Raw genomic sequence first — 23,059 nt, forward strand, 5'->3', positions numbered from 1 at the left:
TATGGTAGTCGTAAAAAGGGTTGCTGCATGTAGGAGAAAGATGGAAAATTTTGATCCACGGATGTATCATCTTGGCTAAGATATCCATGATCCACGTTTGGCTGAATTATGGTAGGTCCCACTCCCACCTGAATTATTCCCTGTGTTTATTTTTTCGTTGCTCAGAGCATTTCTCTTGCTCAATCATTGAAGGCACAGGAGGAATTTCACGATGAAAACAAAAGGGAATTACTCCTCTGGGTAGTACCTACCTCAGGCCGGACAATCTCCTTCGGTAATTTACCACTCCCTCCGATCCAAACATCAACTTTTCACGACGGGTCTGTCATTCATATTCAAAAAACGTCAACCTGCAAGTTTTGAACATTTTAGATAGAACACGAGCAAGGCAAAAACTGTAATCCACTCCATGTGTATGCATGATTGCTTCATATATGATAAACTTATGAGCACACCAGCACCAAAAATCTCCTCTTGATATTTTACAAAAACGTCAGAATCTCGAGAAACATGATACACGTCCAAAGAGAAAAACGGCGGTTTTTAATGGAGGGTCATTTTCACTCGCACAACTCAAGATCATGCCAGCAGCACGGCCAGGACAGGAGAAAACCGGCACATGTTTTTTTTTCCAGCTGCCGTTTGATCTGGCAGTAGAAGACTCCAGTGGGCCTGTCTCCGCTCGGGCAGTGGTCAGTGGATATGATCGGCCAACACGATTGCTTGGGACCTCTTCGCGCAAACGAAACGAATTATCCGCGACGGCGATGGCAACATGTTGAGGAAATGGAGAGGCTTGCGTGGTTGCTTTGGGATGAGACGCGTAAGTCGATGACTACTGAATACTGATTGCTTGGCGTATCAGCCTGGTCAAGCAAGAATGGTTGCCAGAATGCAGATTTGATAATTAGCTTGCCGCTTCCGTGTATCTGAGATGTTGTCACAAGCAATTGCTTCGAGGAGGTAGCAGATACTAGAACTTAACATAACGAACGGAATCAATGAGCGGTAGTACTCTGGCATCCTCAGGACTCCTTGATAGTTGACATCCAGCAGACCAGCATCACAATTCTACAGCGCATTCTGCACCCAATTGAAACTGGTCTGAGCATCTGGCGTCCTCAGGACATGCTTGGGGACGAAAAGCAACCCGCTGTTCAGAGGCAACAACTTGTAAAAAACCGTTGCGTTACCAAAACAAGAGTTGGAAATAGTAATCGACACCAAATAGACACGAAACATAAAAGGATTTATAGTAACCCAGAAACGAAGCAGGATTAAACCAAGTCTTACAACACAAGATGTTGTAAACGACACACGGAAGCAGATTGTTCAAACCGACACACAGAACAGGATAAGCACGAGCCCCTCGGGCAGATCACAGGATAACTGCAGCACACATGCCAGACACAGCAGCAGGAAGCATATCATCATCTAGTACTCATCACCCTCATCGCCTTCCTCGCCCTCATCGAACTCAGCGCCAACCTCCTCGTAGTCCTTCTCAAGGGCAGCAAGGTCCTCACGGGCCTCAGAGAACTCACCCTCCTCCATGCCCTCACCAACATACCAGTGCACGAAGGCACGCTTGGCGTACATGAGGTCGAACTTGTGGTCAATGCGGGAGAACACCTCAACCACACTGGTGGAGTTGGAGATCATGCACACAGCACGCTGCACCTTGGCGAGGTCACCGCCGGGCACCACACTGGGTGGCTGGTAGTTGATGCCACACTTGAACCCAGTAGGGCACCAGTCAACAAACTGGATGGTGCGCTTGGTCTTGATGGTTGCGACGGCAGCATTCACATCCTTGGGCACCACATCACCACGGTACATGAGGCAGCAGGCCATGTACTTGCCATGGCGCGGGTCGCACTTGGCCATCATGGAGGAAGGCTCGAAGGCGCTGTTGGTGATCTCAGCAACAGACAGCTGCTCGTGATAGGCCTTCTCAGCAGAGATGACTGGTGCATAGGACGAAAGCATGAAGTGGATCCTTGGGTAGGGCACCAGGTTGGTCTGGAACTCGTTCACATCCACGTTGAGAGCACCATCGAACCTCAGGGAGGCAGTCAGAGATGAGATGACCTGCAGCACAATAATGGTAACAGTTGGATGGTTAGAGAAATGCCCAGATTTCAAAACCATTTACAAGACAGAATGACAACAAAGAATGCAACAACAGTAAACCAAGACAGTACCTGGGACACAAGCCTGTTGAGGTTAGTGTAGGTTGGGCGCTCAATGTCGAGGGAGCGACGGCAGATGTCATAGATGGCCTCATTGTCGAGCAGGACAGCAACATCAGTGTGCTCCAGGAGGGAGTGGGTGGACAGGACACTGTTGTATGGCTCAACCACTGAAGTGGAGACCTGGGGAGATGGGTACACAGTGAACCCGAGCTTGGACTTCTTGCCATAGTCAACAGACAGGCGCTCAAGGAGGAGGGAACCAAGGCCAGAGCCTGTTCCTCCACCAACAGCGTTGAAGACAAGGAAGCCCTGGAGACCAGTACAGTTGTCGGCAAGCTTCCTGATGCGGTCAAGGCACAGGTCAACAATCTCCTTGCCAACTGCAAGACAAGTTCAGTCATCAAAGTTAAGTCAGAAGTTCACTACAGAATGGAAACCTGGGAAACAGTTTACACTAAATATCATATCATGTTACTTACTGGTGTAGTGACCACGGGCGAAGTTGTTGGCAGCATCCTCCTTGCCACTGATGAGCTGCTCAGGGTGGAAGAGCTGGCGGTAAGTGCCAGTCCTCACTTCATCAATCACAGTGGGCTCAAGGTCAACAAATACAGCACGGGGGACGTGCTTCCCAGCGCCAGTCTCACTGAAGAAGGTGTTGAAAGCATCATCACCTCCTCCAATGGTCTTGTCACCAGGCATCTGGCCATCAGCCTGAATAGAGAAATCCAAGCAGCATTAGAGGTGCAAATCACAAGTGGAAACAGTAGATAATCCAAGTGCACAAATCACAAACAAGCTAATAACAAAACTATATAATGAATGGCTGTCTGTAAAGTACTGAACAAAGCTCATTACACGAGGCATAACATTCCAAACCACATTGCCTTGCGCACCAGGCAGATCTGCATCTTAAACATGGCCATGTTTCTTCAAAATATAAAGTAGAGTCCAAACAACCCAGTGATCGATACTTCAATCACAGATGGCAAACATCTAAACTAGAAAATATCATTTGGAAAATGGACACTAATCACAAATGGCACCGATCAAAACAGCCGCCACTAACCGAATTCTAGCAGAGTTTGAACCAACTTTTGGTATAATACGAGCAAATCTTCATGGAATTATGATAAGCGTACTATTCTACACAACAAGCGTCTAGATCCAAACGGATATTGCGAACCAGAAACTCTAATTTCTTAAAACAAACACCTTAAATGTACAGAACTATCACAATAATAGGCTAAATGAATCTAAATCAGCCACAATTACGCTAAGAGAACTACAGAGTCAATCAGACTAAATAAAATAATGTGCTATTCTGGCTAATTCCCATTCAAATTATACATCTAAATAGCCAGATCTATAGCAATAGCGGCTGTGAATGGCCATAATCTCACCAGATCTACAGCCTAGGCCTAGCAACCGCAGATCTGAACAGCCACCATCGCAGACAGCCAGATCCGCACAGTTTCACCTAATTCTAATGCCATTTCCACCCACCACTCAGATCCACTAAACCCAGCACAATCGACCGGAGAAACACCTATATCGACCACAGATCTACCACCACGGAGCGAAAACAAAGGCGAAATGGACGGATTGGTACCTGAATGCCATGCTCGAGGCAGTAGAGCTCCCAGCACGCGTTTCCGACCTGGATACCGGCCTGACCGATGTGGATCGAGATGCACTCCCTCATGGTGTCGACGGAAGGGTGGGGCGGCGGCGGCGGTGGGGAATGGGGGTTGGGGGGAAAGCTTCGAGTCGCGGAGAGAGGCGAGTACGAAGACGCCTTTCTCTGCGTTGCTCGGCTTAGGGTTCCGCCTCCACCCCACTCGGCTCGTTTTATAGATAGATCGGGACGACAGCCAGCCTGAGCCTCGATGGAGTGCAGGTGAAGGGGGGTCCAACTTCACTGACGTGAAGTAGCATGGGTACTGTAGCATTTAATCCTGTCCATCCATCTCAGATCGGATGGCCCACAGAGACTCAAAAGTCACGGGAACAGTATTTCCTGACTTGCCTTCAGCAAGTCAGGGAATCCCGATTGGGTGAAGGGAGGGGAGAGGCGCGGGCTCTTTTGCACCCTGGCCCCTATGGTTTAGTTATTCGCACGTTTCGTGCTCCTCCGCCCAACAGTCCCGCTGTCATGCACTGTCCGGTGATTATTGGAAATTACAGGACCAAAGTGTAAAGGATTTTGAAATTAGCTTGCTTTTTGTTGGCACCTGCGTGTTCCGGCATACCCATCGCGATTACCCACTGCAGCTGGGCCCGAAAACTTTTTTTTGTAGCGGTTTGTGCGTGCACACGATTGGGTGAGATCAAGTTGTGTAGCTCTAACCCGCAAAAAAAAAAGTTGTGTAGCTCTAGGAGAACCGGTTGGTGGCCCGTTCACCTCACGTCGGGTGCGGCGGAGAACCGCATCGGAGGCGACGTCTCACTTACCTGCGGGACCAGGCTTGCGGTGGGGCCTGTTTCTAGGTGAGTGAGGTGATAATATGAGTATCCCAGACTCAAAATGAACTTGCGCCTTTTATTTTTACTATAGATGCACTTGTGCCTCCCAGGCTCAAAATGCACTTGTGCCTTTTTTTTTTGAAAAAAAAAGATCTGTACAATTTATTCATATTTTGGCTTTTTGTCTTAAATAGCAAATAGTGATGACCAGTGATGATGAGGCCCAGAGGATTACTAAGAGGCCAATTTGATGGCGGTAAGCTTTAGCTTTACATTTGATTAGGTTTAGGCTTTTCCTGGTAAAGGGTTCAGAACAGAGAAATAATATTGTAACTTCAGAATATTCTTCTGATGTTTGATGAAAAGAATATTGCTCAGTATGTGTGTTTTCCTTGTAATCAATTCAAAGAACATTTCAGAAAATTTAACTCTAAGCTGCTATAGATGCCAGGCATGCTAGACTGATTTGGCTCGTGGATATATGATGCATTTTACTGCAATGCTACCATGGTAGGAGTGAAAGGGGATTACAGAGGTATGCTAAACGGTTTCTCTCTTAAGTTGGACATGTGGGAGTAAATTAATGTGGTTTTCATGCTTTGAGCATGTCTTAGCTATAGCCGGTCATCTATAGCTAATATATTATTTTGCTGTGAAACATTAAATATTACAGCAAGCAAACCTGTTTAATCTTTGCCCATGCTAGCTGTATTAATATACTAATTTCGGTGATATAACATTTAAGACCATTTGTTGTGCCATTCAGGCATTCACTATCGATAGGTTGGATCGCACATTCGCACTACCTTTTTTGAGAATATATTACTATATTTTGTAAATCTGAATATTGAATATTATTTATTATGATTAAAACATTTATAAGTTTTAGTTGATAGCCATTCAGTTAGTGCATTGCTTATCCACGCATTCCTGAATGAATATACATCCAATGGATGAAGGATTGACCTTCTCTGTAAGCATGGTATTAGGATTCATCCATCAATAAAATATATTATATGATATCATGTGCCTATTTGATGATGGTAATATTGTGCCTATTTAATAAGGTGATCCGGTAGCTTGATTTTACATAACAAAGCTTAATTATGTCATAGGCCGAATACAACAAAGTCCAATGTGTTGTTTGAACTATGGATAATATGTTGTTTAGTGTACATCTGAAATTTACCTGTGACGTTAGCACGGGCACCCTTACTATAGATCTTAATGGTACCAATTTGCATGAAAAACTTTACAAACAGCTATAGTAGAATAGTTTTGTGTGTTAGTTTGGTTGTTAAACCGTCCTGCTCCCTAAAAAAGGTTTGTCTGTTTTAATTGAACTGTTCATCATCTTGGCAAGCAATGATCCTGACATGTGCACTGTAGTATCATGGCATAATTTCTAAGAATTCTTGTGTTTCCATGTTCATTTGGATGACTTGATGGATGCCAGATTTGTGCCTCCCGCTCCACGGTTGATTTGTGTGGGTAAGAAGAGCTCCATCTCACCATCTGGAACTCGATTCCGACGGAGGTGAGCTTCCTGAGCGAGGTGATCAACTCTGCCTTTTCTTTGTCTAACAAAATTTCATCCTTCGAATTTGCTTTTCTTGATTTTTTAATTTTGTTAAATCTTTAGGTATGGAGAGAACTCCAGTTTCTTTATCTGTTCAAAAGACAGACATTTAATGAGTTGTTTGCATTGCATGAGTGACAACATTGATGAGCAATGGTAATCTACACAATACAGTATCTCTTTACAAGCTCTTGCATTCTCATGGCCATCTGAACTTCTAATTGAATTTTCTTTCATCAGCAAGCTGCTGCTAGATGTGAATGTTCAAGGTTGCTCAAAAATTATACAGAGATACTGAACAATTCAAGGTAGCACAATTTACCATTTGAACCATGGTGCCAGTGTTTCAAAAATTGGAACTTTTGGAAACTGGATGTCATTGTCCTCAATTTTTTATCGTGTGGAACTTTAAACATACTATCTTCTTGTGTTTTTCAGTGTTTTGAAGACGAGAACTTTTGGTGCATCTTAGGCGGCCTCTGCTTTGATATTTTGAAGGCATATTCATATATACCTCTTATTTGTTCCCAATGTTTGCAGAGGCAATCCATGTGAAGGATATTGAACAATCAAATTTGCAGGAGAAAAATCAGAGCTGAATTATGCTTTCGAACCTCATCTATGTGTGAGATTTGTCATCTACAAAGCTTTCAACATCTGTGCCATAAATGCAACTATTGGGTCTGTTTCTTTATAGTGGATATAACATCTGAAGATACCACTTTTTGAATTGCATTCTATACTGAAATTCACTAATTCATTGTTGATGGTGGAGAGACATTGCTCGATGCTATCACGGCTGGTGACCAACTTAATATGGACATTCAAATGGAGGAAGGAAATTTTACTCTGTGGATGTGTTTGTGTAATCAACATAATAACTCTATCTTTTGTATGAAACATATTGTCGTGGGGATTCTAGGGGTACCTACAGCCGGGTGGCGGAACGCACCCGCCTATTCCCAGTGAGGGAGTACTCGGGGAAGAACTAGGCGATGAGGCTGAATCTACGCTGGGATAAGGACTCAAGAACACACGATTTAGAGTGGTTCGGGCCAAGGAACTAATTCTCTCTTTGGAGAATGCGACGCTGCTCGATCTCATGCTATGGCAAGCCAGTCAGGCGGGAAACTTTGTTCACGTGTCTTGTCTTCCCGTGATTCGAATGGAGTCAGATGGAGCACATCTTTTTCAAAAAAAAAATCTTGACGCGGGTATAATTTTTTTATGGGAACGCAGGTATAATTTTTCATCTTCTAAAAGCTAACTCAGCAATTCTCAAAAATGCTATTCCTCAAAGTTCTTCTTCACCACATTGCCAATTGCCAATAAGAGGATTCTCGCAACAATCCAACACAAGATGATGTAATGACCATAGTCAACCTCGTCGACGAATGTGCCCTTCTAGTTTTTTAGCATAGTTGAGTGGAGGTTGTTCCTCCGTAGTAATAGCAGAGAAACTGCTTTCATTGATACGATTCTCACCGCCGTCGGATCCATCCCTGCAGTTACCTATCGGAGACGCGTCGTTTGCGGGTAAAGCTACCCTTGAAGCGTACCTCCTCGAGTTACATGAAGAAACCAATAGTAGCTTTTTCATTACGTTGTCACTTAAAACTACAAACATGTTGTAGATAACTTCTCCAACAGACTATATTTGCTAACTTAAACCTCCACCTAAGCTTGTGTTTGTATTACGCTGGACTCTCCTATATTTCTCTTTTGGCTATCCAGCGCCTTATCTTTGATCCGTGCTCTATAACACGGCTCTTCGTTAAGGATGTGGCTAACGTACAGCCGGCAGTACGGCCTCCCCTAATTAGGAAAGATAGTTAGATATAGGGATAATTGTTTTCCATATTTAGTACACATCTCGATTAGTACAGAAAAAAAGCTGACCACGCAGATTCAAACCCACGCCACTTCCTTCTTGCTTCTGGAGGTTTTATCTTTTTAATACAGGCAATTCAACTTAGCAGTTACATATAAGCAAAGTTTTGAATAACTATAAGCAAATTACAACATATACAAAAGCAGTTTCACTAAACATCACACAATAAAATCCAGTGCTCAGACCACATCCTCTAGAAGCAAAAAAAGCTTGGACTGGCTCCATCATCATATTTGTGTAAGCATGTTCTACCAAAACAACACCAAACATATAGAATTGAATTAGATAATCAGAATGTAAAAAGCTTAACTAGAATAAAAAAATGCTAAATCAGAAATGAATGTTTGCTGCACCATCATATCAATGATTACTAACACAATAACACAAAAATAAGCATTTTGCTAGAAGTTATAGGCATATGAGTAGGCAATACTAATCAAAACCCACCCATCCTAATTTCTAGAATTTTATATGCTAGTAATCTAAATCAACAGGTTACAGTAGGCAATTTTTTAGAACCTCTAGAGCAAAGTTTAAAAAAACTATGAGCAAATTAGAACATGGCCGAAAGCATTTTCCAAAGACCAAATGGCATGAACTGGTCGCATCATCGGTTTGTGTGAGCCTAGTCTAAGACCAAGATCAAATTAGGTAGTAATTCAGTAGAAGAAGATGGCGGATGATCAGAACAAGAAATGATAACTCGAAACATAAAAAGCACAATTTGATATTCTTAAAAATTCTTATAATTCATACTTTGTGTATCTGATTTATGATTCATTTTCAGAATTGTAGTCCTTACATTTTACTAAAAAAGAAGATCCATTTGTCTATATTTTAAAGTCATATTTCCATGCAGATGTAAACTGCATATATTAGATTGAAAAAATACATAACTTAAAATGCATTTAACTTGAAAGAGCATAAATTGCTTGGTTGCATCATTGGTTTGTATCAGCCTACTCCAAAAACCAAGCACTAAGCAGGAACTAAATCAGTAGGAAAAAAATACCAGATCATTAGACCACAAAAATTGCTACGAACCCAAAAGGTATAATTTGGCAATCTTGAAAAGCTTACATTTCCTAAATGGTGTATCCACATTTACAATACATACCAACAAAGTAAGATTCATTTATCTATATATTTTGAAGTCATATTTCAGTGCAGATATAAATTGCCTATATCATATTGAAAAACATACATAACAAACTCATCTAAAATGCTTACGAGTTAAGCATTTCAGATGTTCATTCCATTGCCTAATGAAGTATATTGATCTCTATAATCCAGAACCATAATGCTTCCAATTCCCTCAAATATTATTGGCTAGCAGGAAACCATAATTTTGCGTAACAAAGTATATTGTCTTGCCTAGTCATAACTATAAAATTGTATAATCAGAACCATATTATTGCCTAATGAACTATATTGATTTGGAAAATTGGGCTAGTTACACCAGCATAGCTCTAAGACAAGACATAGCAAAACAATGGTCTTGTTACCCACGCCAAAATAATTTCACCAAGATCAAAACACACTATGAACTACTATGATTAGGTTCAAGTGTACATTATGCGGAGTTAGTGTTTTCTACAAATATTTACTACAACCTGCTTGTTCATTTAACATAGGCAACCTACAAATAAATTCCAGTAAACCAAATGGTTAATAAAAAAACTGTGATATTGCCAAATAAATACAATTTTATTGCCTACACCTGATTACTAAATTGGTATTGAATAATCAATAAACTGCTTGGTTTCAACTTAAATGCTAGAAATGATATATATGAACACGAACAATCAGCAAGGAGTGATCTGGTCTAATATGTGATCCCAATCCTAATAATATCTAATATATGATACTTCTTTCACAATTTCAAACAAGAAAACTCCACTTACCAAGTCGGCAAGGTCCCTGAATGGTTGTGCTTAATCGACTACATTACCTTATTGATGATCCTAAAAAATTCCAAATATGCAAATGTGAGGACAAAACAAGACAATGAAACTCAGTATCATTTGCTAATAAGTTTGTTGAGCTGTTGAAATAATTACGGAGTGTGATAGTTTCCTAGCAGAAGTTCAACCTTATTGATGAAGCATCAACTTTAAATGACATATGAACCCATGTCTGGCCTGCTTATGTAAAAACAAGGCAGTTATATTGTCTGTGCTTCGGCAATTATAAATGAATTTTGACGCAATTATAGCCAAAAACTGACCACTTAATTGCTGCATACAAATGGATCGCTACTTAAGATGAGGCTTGCTTATTATTCTGCGAGACTACAACACACAAATCCAATCAAGCGTAGAGGAACCGTGATCCACTTTGTTGGAGCTATGTATAAAAAACTACTAATAGCAACTACTAGCAGGATTTAGTGCTAAGTAGAAGATAAAAAATAACTCCCTACTTGGAATGAAATATATTCATGCAGCTAAAAAAGGCCATGTCTGGTATGCTTATGTAAAAACAAGAAAAGCAATTATATTGTTTGTGGTTAGACAATTATAAATGAAGTTTGACGCAATTATAGCCAGAAAGTGATAATTGGATTGCTGCGTACAAAAAATGGATTTGCTGCTTAAACAAATATTTAGACACAACAGGACTAAATATGCGACAAGGATCTTCAGAGCAAAAGCAATAGTTAAACTTAGGCTCCGTTTGGAACATGGGAATTTCACATTGAAATGTTTAATTCCTATAGGAATTAAGGAACTGAAAATCTCCCGTGCTCAAGCTGACAACTCTAGTAGGCTACAGCTTTTTCTTGAAAGGTGCAGAAGAATTCCCAGATGAGATGATGAGGTCAATTGTGTAGGATAGATGGACTTTGAAGCACAAGTAATCCCCATGTATGAGGAGAAAAAAAATACTCATGAGTCATATCCTTCAGCAGTCCTATCAATTAATCGATCCAAGAAAAGCAGTGTGGATTTCAGCCAATCCAAGCTACAGTTCAGTGGGATCAAGAAAGAATCATATCCAACTTATCCAATAAATCAAATATTATTTCTACAGCAAACAAGCAGATAGAACATGACTCCGTTTTGCACTGTTCCTAGTCCACTGCCAGTCTACCACTGAACCTCTGAAAATGAAGTCAAGACAGTAGAGAAATTTCGGCCCCAAAACTATTGTAGCAGGAAATACTAAGGCATTGGCTACCTACATAGCACAATCAATCGATGAGAATGGGGAGACGACCCCTCAGATTTACGAACCTACACTTCCAGCCCACTAAAGTAGTCTCACGCTCAACACCCTCACCTGAATCCAGGAAATGGGAATCACTCTGATCGCAAGCCGATGAATCCACAAAAAACAGAGCACATCAGCCCCCCAAAAGCAAGCGAAACGCGCGGGCGGAGACCTCGATTATGACACACTGGGGTCGTGGCATTTCGATTCGCGCGAGGCCGAGAAGCGGGAAAGAGGGAGGATGCTCACCTTGGCGTGATCCTGCAATTCCGCACAGAAGGTAGCTGGATCGCCCCCCCCCCCTCTCCGTTGACCGGTGCGTCAATGAAACGAAAAGGCAGAGCAAATCAGAAAAAACCAAGGGGGAACGAACACGCGCGTGTGGTTTTGGCGTTGAGAGCTCGCTCACCTTGCCGGGGATGTTGCGACCGGATTCAAATGGGCACCATGCGAGGGGGATGCGATGGGGTTGGGGGTGAATCGCCGGCCGATGCAAGCGAGTGGACGAGGAGAGAGAGACGAACTCCAGAGAGAGAAAGGATGTGAACCAAAATGAATGGCGCACGTCTCGAGGTTTTGAATTAATTCTCCACCGCTGCCTTCATCTGGAATGTGGGGACCACCCGAACTGGATGCCATGCTTGCGCGCGGAACCGCCCTGTCGTTGGATAGAGCGTGGACGGTAGATGTAACCGGCCGTGCAATTGGACACCCGTACGACAGGCTGTAGTAGAGTCATTATCCTTCGTTAAAGCTAGTTTTTTTTGTTTTTTTTTCTCTTCTTGTCCTCACTATCTTCCGCGCTGATAAAAAAAATATGACGCATAACCTGACCATAAGTGGATACAATAGGAGCTGCATGCCCACAAACTTCCAATGAACCACCATAATCCGAGGATTTGAGGTCTCATAGGGGTAGGAAGATTTACACAACTCTCAAGCAAGACATTTAAGCTGATCCAACTTTCCCTACTTTCGGTGGCGGAAGTAGAGTTCAAAAGTTGAGGGGATTGGTTCTTCCTCCTCATCATCTCCACTCATTTCTTCTCTTTTTCTTCATTTTTCATATCTTCTTCTCATCTTTCTCTTTTGATTTTAATGGACCTTTTGGGCGGTAGGGGAGTCCTCCAAGCCCCTGTAGATCCGCCCCTGCCTACTTTGTCTTAACTAAATGCTTGGATCTTGAATTAGAAGTTAAAAATTAATGTATTCAGAAAATCAAGCTAGATTCTAAAGGTGATGGAAGAGCATATTCAGAAAATCAGAACACTTCCTCCCAATCCAAACCTCCAAGAATAGGGTACATATATGATATAACTTGGTCGAATTTTATGACAGGACTTCACTACACATTTGTGTCAACAGTTCTTCATTAGCTTGCTATCTTTCCATGTCCCTCTTCTTTTTCTCAACAAAAAGCATAGTATCCTACAATCCATATCCACCCCTTAATCTACCTTTCTCTTCATTTTAAAAGTTTATTTACTACTAGGAGTAGTCAAGTTAAATTAACCGTGCCATATACGGGAGCTTCGTGTCCCAACTTACAATTCTCGAAACAGCACAATCCAAATAGCAATTTGCGCTCCAGATAACGGAATCGAAGCTTAATTCCTATACATTGTGTGGAAGATAGATAAGCCATCCATCTTTAAAACTTATTTGGCCCAATTAGCTATTGCAAATTGTTCAACATTTCCTTTAAATATGTTCAATTATTTGACATTCGAAATGTTGAAACTATATAGATGAAATGTTGAAATGATGATAATTTAAACTGTTAAACCCCTTCTTCTCCGGCGACCAAATGGCGGCGCCAGGAACCGAGGAACGGAGGCGCGCGGCGGCCTAGTCAGGGCGCGGCGGCAGCCTGGGGGCAGCGGCGCGGCGCCCATGGCGCAGCGTCGGCCATGAGGGCGGCGCCGCGCGGGGCCAGGCGGCAGTGCAGCCCAGTAGGTGGCGCCGGCGGCGAGGAACCGGGAGGGATGGAGCACAGAGGGTTAGATTTTGAGCGTTTAGATCCAATGATTATTATAGGTGATTGCACGAATCTCAAAGCACTAGAAGTTAAGTTGAATTTTTTTTTTCGAAAGATGCATAGGTTTCCGTAATTCACCCCTCTTCAAATTTCCTAGATCCAATTCATAGCCCAAACCATCTCCAATTCCGAGAGGCCTTTAATGGGCCCGAAATAGCCCACCCACGACACGCGCCTCCGTTAAAAACGGAAATCATTCACGCCATCGGTCCACTGCCGAACCACCGTCTCGTGGAGAAAGCTCCCTCCCTCAAAACCCCCAAACCCTTTCGATCGGCGGCAATGGCGGCGCCGGCGGCCGACGATGCCTCGGCATCCCCAGGCTACGTGCTCCGCTCCACGCTCTCGGGCCACCGCCGGGCCGTATCCACCGTCAAGTTCTCCCCCGACGGCCGCCTCCTCGCCTCCGCCTCCGCCGACAAGCTCCTCCGCGTCTGGTCCTCATCCGATCTCACCCCCGTCTCCGAGCTCGCGGGCCACGGCGAGGGCGTCTCCGACCTCTCCTTCTCCCCCGACGGCCGCCTCCTCGCCTCAGCCTCCGACGACCGCACCGTCCGCATCTGGGACCTCGGCGCCGGCGGCGGGGCCCGCCTCGTCAAGACGCTCACGGGCCACACCAACTACGCCTTCTGCGTCGCCTTCAGCCCCCACGGCAACGTCCTCGCCTCGGGGTCCTTCGACGAGACGGTGCGCGTGTGGGAGGTCAGGTCAGGGAAGTGCCTCCGCGTGCTGCCGGCCCATTCCGAGCCCGTCACCGCCGTGGACTTCGATCGCGATGGCGCCATGATCGTGTCGGGTAGCTACGACGGGCTCTGCCGCGTCTGGGACTCGGCTACCGGCCACTGCGTCAAAACCCTCATCGATGACGAGAGCCCACCGGTGTCCTTTGCCAAGTTCTCGCCCAACGGCAAGTTTGTGCTCGCGGCAACACTGGATAGCACCTTGGTGAGTTGTTTGAAGTTGATTGCTCCTTCTAAAATTTTCCATGTTACAGTTGTCTTTCCGTTCCAGCTTGTTGCATATTTGAAAAACTCAAATTGCTACTATATTGTTATGATGGGGCTATATGATTGTCCATAGTACAACAAGACTGTAAAACTTGAACATCAGTCGTTGCTGTAGCAATAAACTATAAGGGGGACTATAAGCCTGGAGGTTCAGAGCAGTATAGTATAACTCATGTGGCACCTTCTGAAGGATCCTTGGTGGCAAATTGTAGAGTGTGCCTGTCAGTGCTGCTCCTCAGATTGTTTTGACCATAGCTTGCTACCACGAGGTTAAAGTTCTGTTATGTTACATATAGCCTGGGAGTGTGTTTGCCACTTCAGGAGCCTCTTAGGTACTCCAACCTTATTTGGGTGTTGTTGGAGGGCATGCTGTTTCATTGATCCTTGAGGCAACCTGATGATCCTATCTAAACAGTAAACAGAAACTTGCAACATATTGTTATTGAACTATTATGTACTCCAACAGTGTCATTTTTGTGGCAGGACTTAGCAGACCCCACATTAGTATCTTACAGCCAGGGCATCCTCCTGTGCTTGCTGGAATCTACTATAATGAGATTCTGCAGTAGTGTAGATGTACGTGATCTTTATATTGTCACTCCTAATAATTTGAAACTCCGTACTTGTGTGCCGTCTTGTGCCATCCTGAAATCAGGATGGTAGTACCTTTATTTTTGTGTGTGTATTTGTCTACATTTGGCCCCAATTCCCCAACTGGAAAATATCAGCTGTTCTGTGCTGTAACACTAGGGAAGTACATGATGTATTTGTTCTGCCAGAACCTTGGTTGTTTTACATTAACAAGGTGGCAGTATTGGGCAATCAATCAATATTTTATTTATTTTGGCTGAGTGAGTTTATCGACCTGGTTTATTGGCTGGGGTGGGACAAGGATGAATCTGCAGGCAGCTAGGGCATTCCAAGCAACCTTATTAGATTCTTTTATAGATGATGTGCTGACCAAGTTGGTGGGGGCCAGCCAAGGCATGGACAGCGGCGGGTGCGCCTGCCCTTGGGCCGTCTGCACGCCTCCTCCCTTGAATTAAGCAGCAGCCTGGGGCCCTGGGCCGTGCTTTAGGTCCACAACAGCATGTAATTTTGATTTACTGAATTTGGTATGTTTTGCAAATAGTCCGGTCAAGCAGTGACTTTCTTTTAGAATTAGCAACAATTGCTAAATGTTTAGTCATGTTGATGGTCTCTTTGTTGAGTATGGCATGATTTGAAATATATTAATAGGTAATCAAATTATGTTCTTCCAGAAACTGATTCTTACTATATCTGTTCATGCATTCTTAAAATTTTAGTGTATTGTAATCCCATGTTGCACTTACTCCAGTGCTTGAATTAGTTATGCGTGAAGCTGTTTTCAAGGTGTTGATTAGGCGGTAAGGTCTAGGTTGGTTCAGGGCAAGGCGTGCCGTCGGCTTGGGGCTCGTACCTTCTCTTATTCGATCCTGACATCGCTCCACCCTTTTCCGACTTGATCCCACCGCTGCACACCTTCTCTGGCTTGATACCACAGGTGTTCGCCCTTTCCGGTTTAGTTCTGCCCTTGTCCACCCCTCTACAGCCTGATTCCTGCGTCTTTTGTTCTTGTCCGACCACTGGGGGAGGCGGCATGGAGTGTTGCCCAGGAGGTTGCTTCTGTGGATGGGAGTATCTGGAGGGCACAGGAGTTGACTGCTGCTTGGGAGGCAGGGGCGGAAGGTTCTTATGGGATTTTAGGATTGGGATTGGGCTTTAGTGGTTAGTGGGCTGTGCCTGATAGTGGTAATGGTACATGTATATTCCTACTGTTCCTTGTATCTTATACATGTGTTTGTATGGTGTTGCCTTGCCTTGCATCTTAGGTGCCTAAATGGTATAGGAAGGGGGTGGGTTGACTCTCCTTATCCTACCTCCTTAATGACCATGCATGAAGCCAGACATGGTGATGTTAAATGCAGCAATTAAACATATATCTACCTTGCTTGAAGCATATTAATCATGGACTTGACCATGTAGTTTTTTAAGAGGCCATAAAAGCAACGGATCTTACATCAGCGATTATAATTAGGCAACTAGCGCATGAACCACTAGGCATAGAGTGCCATGGAGTCGCCACTGGTTTCTCTATTTTGGGGTTATAGATGCCCACAGCGGTTCACACATGGAAGTGTGCAGCGACATCAAGTATTAGGAGTTAGGATGCCAAAACGGATGGAAAACAAGGTACTAAAATTGTCTCCTCTTAACATTTTTGTAAGACACTACATTCTGATGGCATTTGTAAAGGAGATTAGATGCAGTGGGACCTTGATCCATGTCACCGATCTCTAGGATCAACCATTTTCTGTATAGATAGTTGGATTTCATAAGCTTGATGAACATGAGATTTCTGAATTGCTGTAATTTAGCAGTTCATGCTATTATCTTTTGCCCCAGGCACTAGGTATCTCTTCTGCACTGTTATCTTTTAGATGCCATGTGCATTTAGAATCATACTCGTATTTGATATTTTAGATTTACTTCAGCTCATTTTCAATTCATTGACTCATCTTGTAATATGCTTTTGGCTACCAAATGATGATACGTACTGTAGGTATGCTCATAAGTGTGAGTGCACCCAATGCTGTATTCATCTATATGTTAAAATGAACATCTACCCATTTTTTTTTCCACAAGTGTGTAGCAGTCCACTTTGATGAATCAACGACAGCTTATGAGAAATCTGCTCATGCATTGTTTGTTTTAAGCAGAGGCTCTGGAATTTCTCAGCTGGAAAGTTTCTGAAGACATACACTGGCCATGTTAACAAAAAGTACTGCATTCCAGCGGCATTTTCGATCACGAATGGCAAGTATATTGTCAGCGGTTCAGAGGACAAATGTGTCTACCTTTGGGATCTGCAGTCACGAAAAATAGTGCAGAAGCTGGAAGGCCATACTGATACTGTCATTGCAGTTTCATGCCACCCCAGGGAAAACATGATCGCGTCAGGAGCACTTGACAATGACAAGACAGTGAAAGTCTGGGTCCAAAAGGAGGATCAATGAGCTGCCTGATACACGCTTATCTGTTTCGATTGTCATGTGGACCTGACTAATGGTAAGTAAGCTATTTAGCTTCCCAAGCAACTAAAGATTGCTGCAGTGGAGAATGTAATGCTTCTGGGATGTGTAACGGAGTGTTTGTCTGCTCAGCAGTGCGGCGATGATTCAAGTAAACTGAATGTTCTGTAGAGCTATTCCTGTGATGATGTAAGAAAAAACTGAACCGAGCAATGCTTTGACTTTGTTTTTGTCTTCTCGGGTTACTGATCTTGGGATGCAGAGCTATTTTTGTTACTCCATCTCGCTATCTGCCGCTGTCGTGCTATTGGTAGTTTATACTGTGCACTATACACATAACACCTATTCTCCTGTACCCATGACAGTAGATTAGCTGGCAGAGTCAGGCTAATCAAATTCTCTTCCAAACTGTGCCCCATTGGGAAAAATAAGTCACCTTTATTTCTTAGATAATGGAAAAGTTCCAACTTCGTACTGTGAAAGGCATCGGTCTATAATCATTACAAACTACAAGCACGTATAATGTTTACAAGCACACATAACGGTCCAACATTATTGACCTATGTGTAAAATAAACAGCCGTCAATGGAACCTGCAGAACTCTATGGCTTTTCGTTAGATCTGGCAGATCTTTTAAAAACTTATATCGAATTTGCTGAAAAAGTGAGGCCGACTTGTGGAACTGCGGCATGAGTTGAGGTAGATTTGCTTTGCTTGGACTGCGACTGAATAGTTTTTTTGGTTGGACTGAGGCTGAATAGTTGAAATGGCGAAGTTGTTAATCCCCGTATTCCCGTTCCATCTGACGTTCCAGCTATTCCGTGAGTCTGCATTGTTAAGAAATGGCGTTGGAAGTTTGGATACTACGTATGCACTGAATATCCGTCTGCCCATTCAAAAAAAGAATACCCGTCTGCTAGTTGGGCTTTCAATATATATACAGGTAAAACCGAGTTGGGGAACTTACAGAAGTTGGCCTTTGCGTCAGTTGGGCTTTGAATAAGGCCCATAATTCTGTGAGATAATAACTGAACCCGCCCTGCAAATACCACTAAAAAAAAGTAAACCTGCAAATGGTGCCACATTATTTATTTGCAGATAAATGCATGAATCCTGTTATTCGCTCTAAATTTTATTAGTAAATATTTTTTATATATTTGTATCTTAGAGAAGAGCTGTACAAACTACAAAGGGCTATTCATACAGCTGCATTTGTAGCTAATCAGCTCACATTTGCTGGTCATAAATAACAGCAATGTTTATGACATCGCTTGCTCATTATTCAGTCTCTGGAATTCCTCCGTCTTCATCAGATCACGGTCTGCTTGTGCTCATTTGCCCTGTCATTCTGCCTTCGGCCCCTTGTGACATTATTATTGTCTCACATTAATTTCAGTAGTCTTTTAAGAGATATGATTGTTTGTTATGACTTCCATCTGTTCAATAATTTCAGAGCTTTGGTGTGCATATTTCTCACATGCCACCCGACTGCAGTTTTGTTATGTGGTAATGAGTAGTTTTGCATTGCTGCAAGTGAATCGAACCTGGGTGTTTTAGGTTCGTGAAATTAAGTTCATGGGAGCTATACGATGAGCTTATGTCAACTTCTGTAATAGATTGATGGGGAACATATTATATTCGTTATTACAAACAGCAGTGGTTTTGTGTTCTCCATCATTCAGACGATAAAATGAAAAAAAAACTTAATGGATTAACTTGCATCCACAACATTCTTTATTTGATACTGATTGCCTACTTTATCTTCTCTTCCGAAACCAACTATGTTTGGCCAAGCCTTGATAATTATTATTTCTGGTCTATTCATCACGTTTTCTCTGCATTACTTCTTATAAATTCTTTGCTTGTTCTGCTGTGTATTACCGTCCTAATCACAGGAGTGTGACCTGTCATTCTTCTCCAGCTGGATGTGCCTGGTGTAGCCGTGTAGGTGAGTGGAATCCAACAAGATATGCGTCAAGGAATTCTTAGTTTTGTCCTTATGCTTGGTGGCTCTCATTGCCTTCAAGTTTTGAGCGCGTGCCTTTTCATCCTTGCAAGCAACCTTGATGGGTGTTGATTAGCTAACCTGCATGTGTTACACAAAAATAGAAATAATCAATATCAATCTGGTGTTACTTAGAGGGAGGATGTTTGGATCCAAGTGCTAATACCTAAAAATCCATCCAAATAGGAGTGCTGATAGGGCGGGCTAAATTTTAACCAAGACTTCAAAACCTTTAGCAAAGATATTGAATGTTAATATGTACTAAAGTTTAGCATCCAACTTTAATCCATCCAAAAAAAACCTTCTGAGTGCCGCCCGGCAGCTATTCTATTGCCATGTGACATAATGAGTGCCACCCGGCTGCTATTCTATTGCCATGTGACTTAATGAATTGAGCTCGTGCGGATAGAAAATCCTATGTAAACTTCTTTTGCGTGTTTACACTGATGATTCGGCGTTTTGTGCTGTGTGATAATATTTCTTCCATCACATCTCGAAAGTCTTGTGTCTCAAAAATATTTGGACGAATAGTTGCGTCAGGCCCACATGATGGCGATTTAATTCACGGGTCGATGGTCACTAGCGTGTCTGGCTTTGTCAAAACTTTTTAAGCTGTGTGCATTATGCAGGGAGGAACATGGAGTGATTAACTCAATGTAATTATCTTGATTTTAATGAAACTTCCTTTCTTTAAAAAAAAATACTGCAGAGACCAGAGAATGAAAAAAAGACATAGTTTTCGCACCAAATCCTCAATAAGTATCCAATAGAAAATCCAAAATAGTTTCACACACCTTGAATTTCTAAAACTTGTTTCTATCATGTAAGACAGAATTTTATAGAGAGCTTAGAACCTCGAAAGTTGAAACCGGCATAATTTTTTGTAAACAAAATGTGTCCGATGTTGATGGATTGCTATTTACGCTTTTGCGATAGTGTCTGATCAGTCACATCTTTGGTTTTGGTTTGGTTTCGAGACCAAGTATAATATACTCACTACCAAATGAAAAAAAAAAATCTGTTGGTGATGACATGAAGTTGCGTCTAACGCCGAGAAGGATATTCTATGGCTTTGGTTTCGAGACCAAGTATACACACTACCAAATCCTCTACAGCTACCAATAGCAAATCCAAAAATTATATTTTGGGATCGGATGGGCTCGTTCTAGATGGCAGCGAGCAAGTTGCTCGTATTTGATCTGGCTCCTGCTGCAAGTTGGGCTCCTTGTTTTATGGCATCCAAGAGATACGCCATTAACCTCTGAAGAAACACAAAGCCATGAACAGAGCCATGTGTGGTTGCTCAGAGCAACGAACGTAGTAGGGCCCGTGACAATTCATCAGCTGTGCCCCGCTGGTTGTCCTTCATCACCTCTGGGATCCGCACAGCGATTAATCTACTGTTAGCAAGCAGCGACCTCTGGGCTCCAGGTGCGCTGATGCTCTGGAATCAGGCAACCAACCCTGCAAGTGTGCCACTGGCTGGGCCACTGTGCTGTTACAGCATCAGGATTCATGAGCACTGTGACATGGCCCTATGGGCTAGTGGATAGTGGTGATCTGTCACACTCACACGCAGAGGGAACCGTCCCTGCTTTGCCCTTTTTATTTGGTGGGTGATGAGCCTCTTGCCTTGTAGCTTTCCATCAGGCGCAGCGGCGATTCCTCTATTTCTATGGTATTTCTGCCAACGTGGTTTGGCTGGCGCCAATGGCCTTGCCCAGAGCGTAGTACGAATTTCAGAAGGATTTTGCAGGAAATTATGCAACCGTCGACGAATTCCCCTGGAGTTTTCTCATCATTCGTTAACGAATCAAGCGCAAGTTCACGAATGCACTCTCCCTCACCTAATTGGAACTCTCAGCTGGTAACCTGCCCCACATACCCCCCCCCACCCCCACACCGGGGCCGACTGATTTAGTAGTATTTTTCTCTCATGGAGACGTCCACGCCTGAGCCTGGCCCGCCCGCCGCCGCCTCTTCCTTCGCCGCATCTTTGCGGCGGCTTGCGAGCACTGATCGATCCAGCACGGTCGGTCGCCACACGTGCGCTGCAGCCACTCTACTACTTGCAGACCAGCCTTGTTTAGCTTTCTTCAAAATTTCAAAATTTTACAAGATTTTTCATCACATCGAATTTTTTAAAACATGCATGAAGTATTAAATGTAGCTAAACAAAATAACTAATTACACAGTTTGTCTATAATTTGCGAGACGAATTTTTTGAGCCTAATTAACCCATAACAGAACAATAATTATCAAATATAAATGAAAGTGCTACAATATTTTACACTTAAAATTTTATGCATCTAAACAAAGTCTAGAGTTGAGTGAAGCAGGCAGGAGGGGCAGCCCCGGGGCTGCGGAGCACACGGGACACCACGCCTCTGTGTCCAGGCGACCATGATGCATGTAAGCATCGCCGTTCAAGTGCCGCAGATGCACGCAGCTGACTCCTCAAATGTGGCCGCCTGCTCTGCTACATGACTCCGCAGGCGACCAGCATGTCTGCCTCTGCCCGCACTGCACTGTACTGTTCGCCCTGGGCTGTGCGATCTCTCGTCCAAAAGTTCTGCACGGCGCCTGCTGCGTGTACCCACCCCGTGCCAAACTTTGCCGCCGAGATGTCTCGGGATAGATGGACGCTGAGCCAGCCCAGCGGAAAGATCCAGCAGCTGAATGACTACTGATCACGCAAGCTGTGTACAGACCAAAACATATCACAATTTCATACCAGAATCGACACATGCAGTGAAGTGCATCTTATTTCTCCATTAGCTCCCTCGTTACCATGCAGCAATGAGGCTGAGAAAAATACAGAATGACAACGTGCATTTATGGATTCCAAGATGCTTGGAAGAGATCCTATCTACTCCTACTTGCCACAAAATCTTCTGCTCATGTTCTTGACAGAAAAAGATCACATCGAAATCTGTCTTGTAACAGATCGATGATGTTGCGCTGCATCTGCATGAATCGCCAGCATTTCGCTGAATCCTGAAGCATCCTGGCGTGCACCATCCTAAGTAGAAACACTAGATCGTGGTCGTCGTGACAACTTGCTTGCATGCCATCCTGGTTATAGATTCAAGGGTGGCCTGTTCACCTGATTCTCTTTTGGCACATGCATCAATGTTTCACCAGGCGCCAAGCACGGAGGGCCAACTTGCCAACTTGATCAACCCTGCACCTGCAGTTAGCTCTGTTGCCATGCTCCCCACTTGCGTTGCCATCCCCAGATCACACCTAAACCCAAAAATCCCCTCCTAATGAGGTGTTAACTATCATTGTCTCAGCTAGAGCAAAATGGCAACAATTTGCTGCAACTTGGTTAACGCAAGTAGCCAAATTGCGCTAACAAACAAAACGACCTGACAAGCCGGCCTGCCAAGCGGAATCGGTAAGAAATCCAGTTGGCCTGACACACAAGCATCAGTATCGCCAATGGCATACCTCCTATTACACACATGCATCAGTATCGAGGTATGCAAGTGAGTACGCATTGATATTTTTGGATTTCTCATTTTAATTTATTTTTTCTCCCAAATTAATTACATAACATGTCATTTAAGTTTATTTTATCAAATTTTGGCTCGACTCGTTGACCTAAAA

The 23,059-nt window shown here is 43.4% G+C and overlaps 2 protein-coding genes and 2 long non-coding RNA genes across 4 annotated transcripts; 2 read left to right on the plus strand and 2 right to left on the minus strand.

Moving 5' to 3' along the window:
- Positions 1–1,228: 1,228 nt before the first annotated feature.
- Positions 1,229–4,316, minus strand: LOC120649912 (tubulin alpha-1 chain). Its single transcript, XM_039926841.1, has 4 exons — positions 3,808–4,316; positions 2,675–2,909; positions 2,205–2,575; positions 1,229–2,091 (listed from the first exon to the last, which is right to left on the minus strand). The coding sequence occupies exons 1-4, from the start codon at positions 3,898–3,900 to the stop codon at positions 1,435–1,437; spliced, it is 1,356 nt and encodes a 451-aa protein (XP_039782775.1). The 5' UTR covers positions 3,901–4,316; the 3' UTR covers positions 1,229–1,434.
- A 419-nt stretch (positions 4,317–4,735) lies between these two features.
- LOC120649913 lies at positions 4,736–7,090 on the plus strand. The gene is made up of 6 exons (XR_005665420.1): positions 4,736–4,917; positions 5,106–5,196; positions 6,118–6,216; positions 6,304–6,396; positions 6,481–6,548; positions 6,679–7,090. It is a non-coding gene; the product is annotated as an uncharacterized LOC120649913 (long non-coding RNA).
- Positions 7,091–8,135: 1,045 nt separating this feature from the next.
- LOC120649914 lies at positions 8,136–11,587 on the minus strand. The gene is made up of 2 exons (XR_005665421.1): positions 10,036–11,587; positions 8,136–8,379 (listed from the first exon to the last, which is right to left on the minus strand). It is a non-coding gene; the product is annotated as an uncharacterized LOC120649914 (long non-coding RNA).
- Positions 11,588–13,589: 2,002 nt separating this feature from the next.
- Positions 13,590–17,715, plus strand: LOC120649915 (COMPASS-like H3K4 histone methylase component WDR5A). The gene is made up of 2 exons (XM_039926842.1): positions 13,590–14,327; positions 17,131–17,715. Exons 1-2 carry the CDS (start codon positions 13,665–13,667, stop codon positions 17,425–17,427), a joined length of 960 nt encoding a protein of 319 aa, XP_039782776.1. The 5' UTR covers positions 13,590–13,664; the 3' UTR covers positions 17,428–17,715.
- The last annotated feature ends 5,344 nt before the right edge of the window (positions 17,716–23,059 follow it).

The sequence above is a fragment of the Panicum virgatum genome, chromosome 9K, assembly GCF_016808335.1.
Source record: "Panicum virgatum strain AP13 chromosome 9K, P.virgatum_v5, whole genome shotgun sequence".
NCBI classification, from domain to species: domain Eukaryota; kingdom Viridiplantae; phylum Streptophyta; class Magnoliopsida; order Poales; family Poaceae; genus Panicum; species Panicum virgatum.

What these genes read in the sequence shown, in the direction of transcription:
- LOC120649912 (XM_039926841.1), bottom strand. Translation starts at nt 3,900, where the DNA reads ATGAGGGAGTGCATCTCGATCCACATCGGTCAGGCCGGTATCCAGGTC. An exon ending in CGCCCGTGGTCACTACACCA is followed by an intron (nt 2,576 to 2,674) that starts GTAAGTAACATG and finishes CTTGTCTTGCAG; the next exon opens with TTGGCAAGGAGATTGTTGAC. An exon ending in TCAACAGGCTTGTGTCCCAG is followed by an intron (nt 2,092 to 2,204) that starts GTACTGTCTTGG and finishes ATTGTGCTGCAG; the next exon opens with GTCATCTCATCTCTGACTGC.
- LOC120649915 (XM_039926842.1), top strand. Translation starts at nt 13,665, where the DNA reads ATGGCGGCGCCGGCGGCCGACGATGCCTCGGCATCCCCAGGCTACGTG. An exon ending in CAACACTGGATAGCACCTTG is followed by an intron (nt 14,328 to 17,130) that starts GTGAGTTGTTTG and finishes TGTTTTAAGCAG; the next exon opens with AGGCTCTGGAATTTCTCAGC.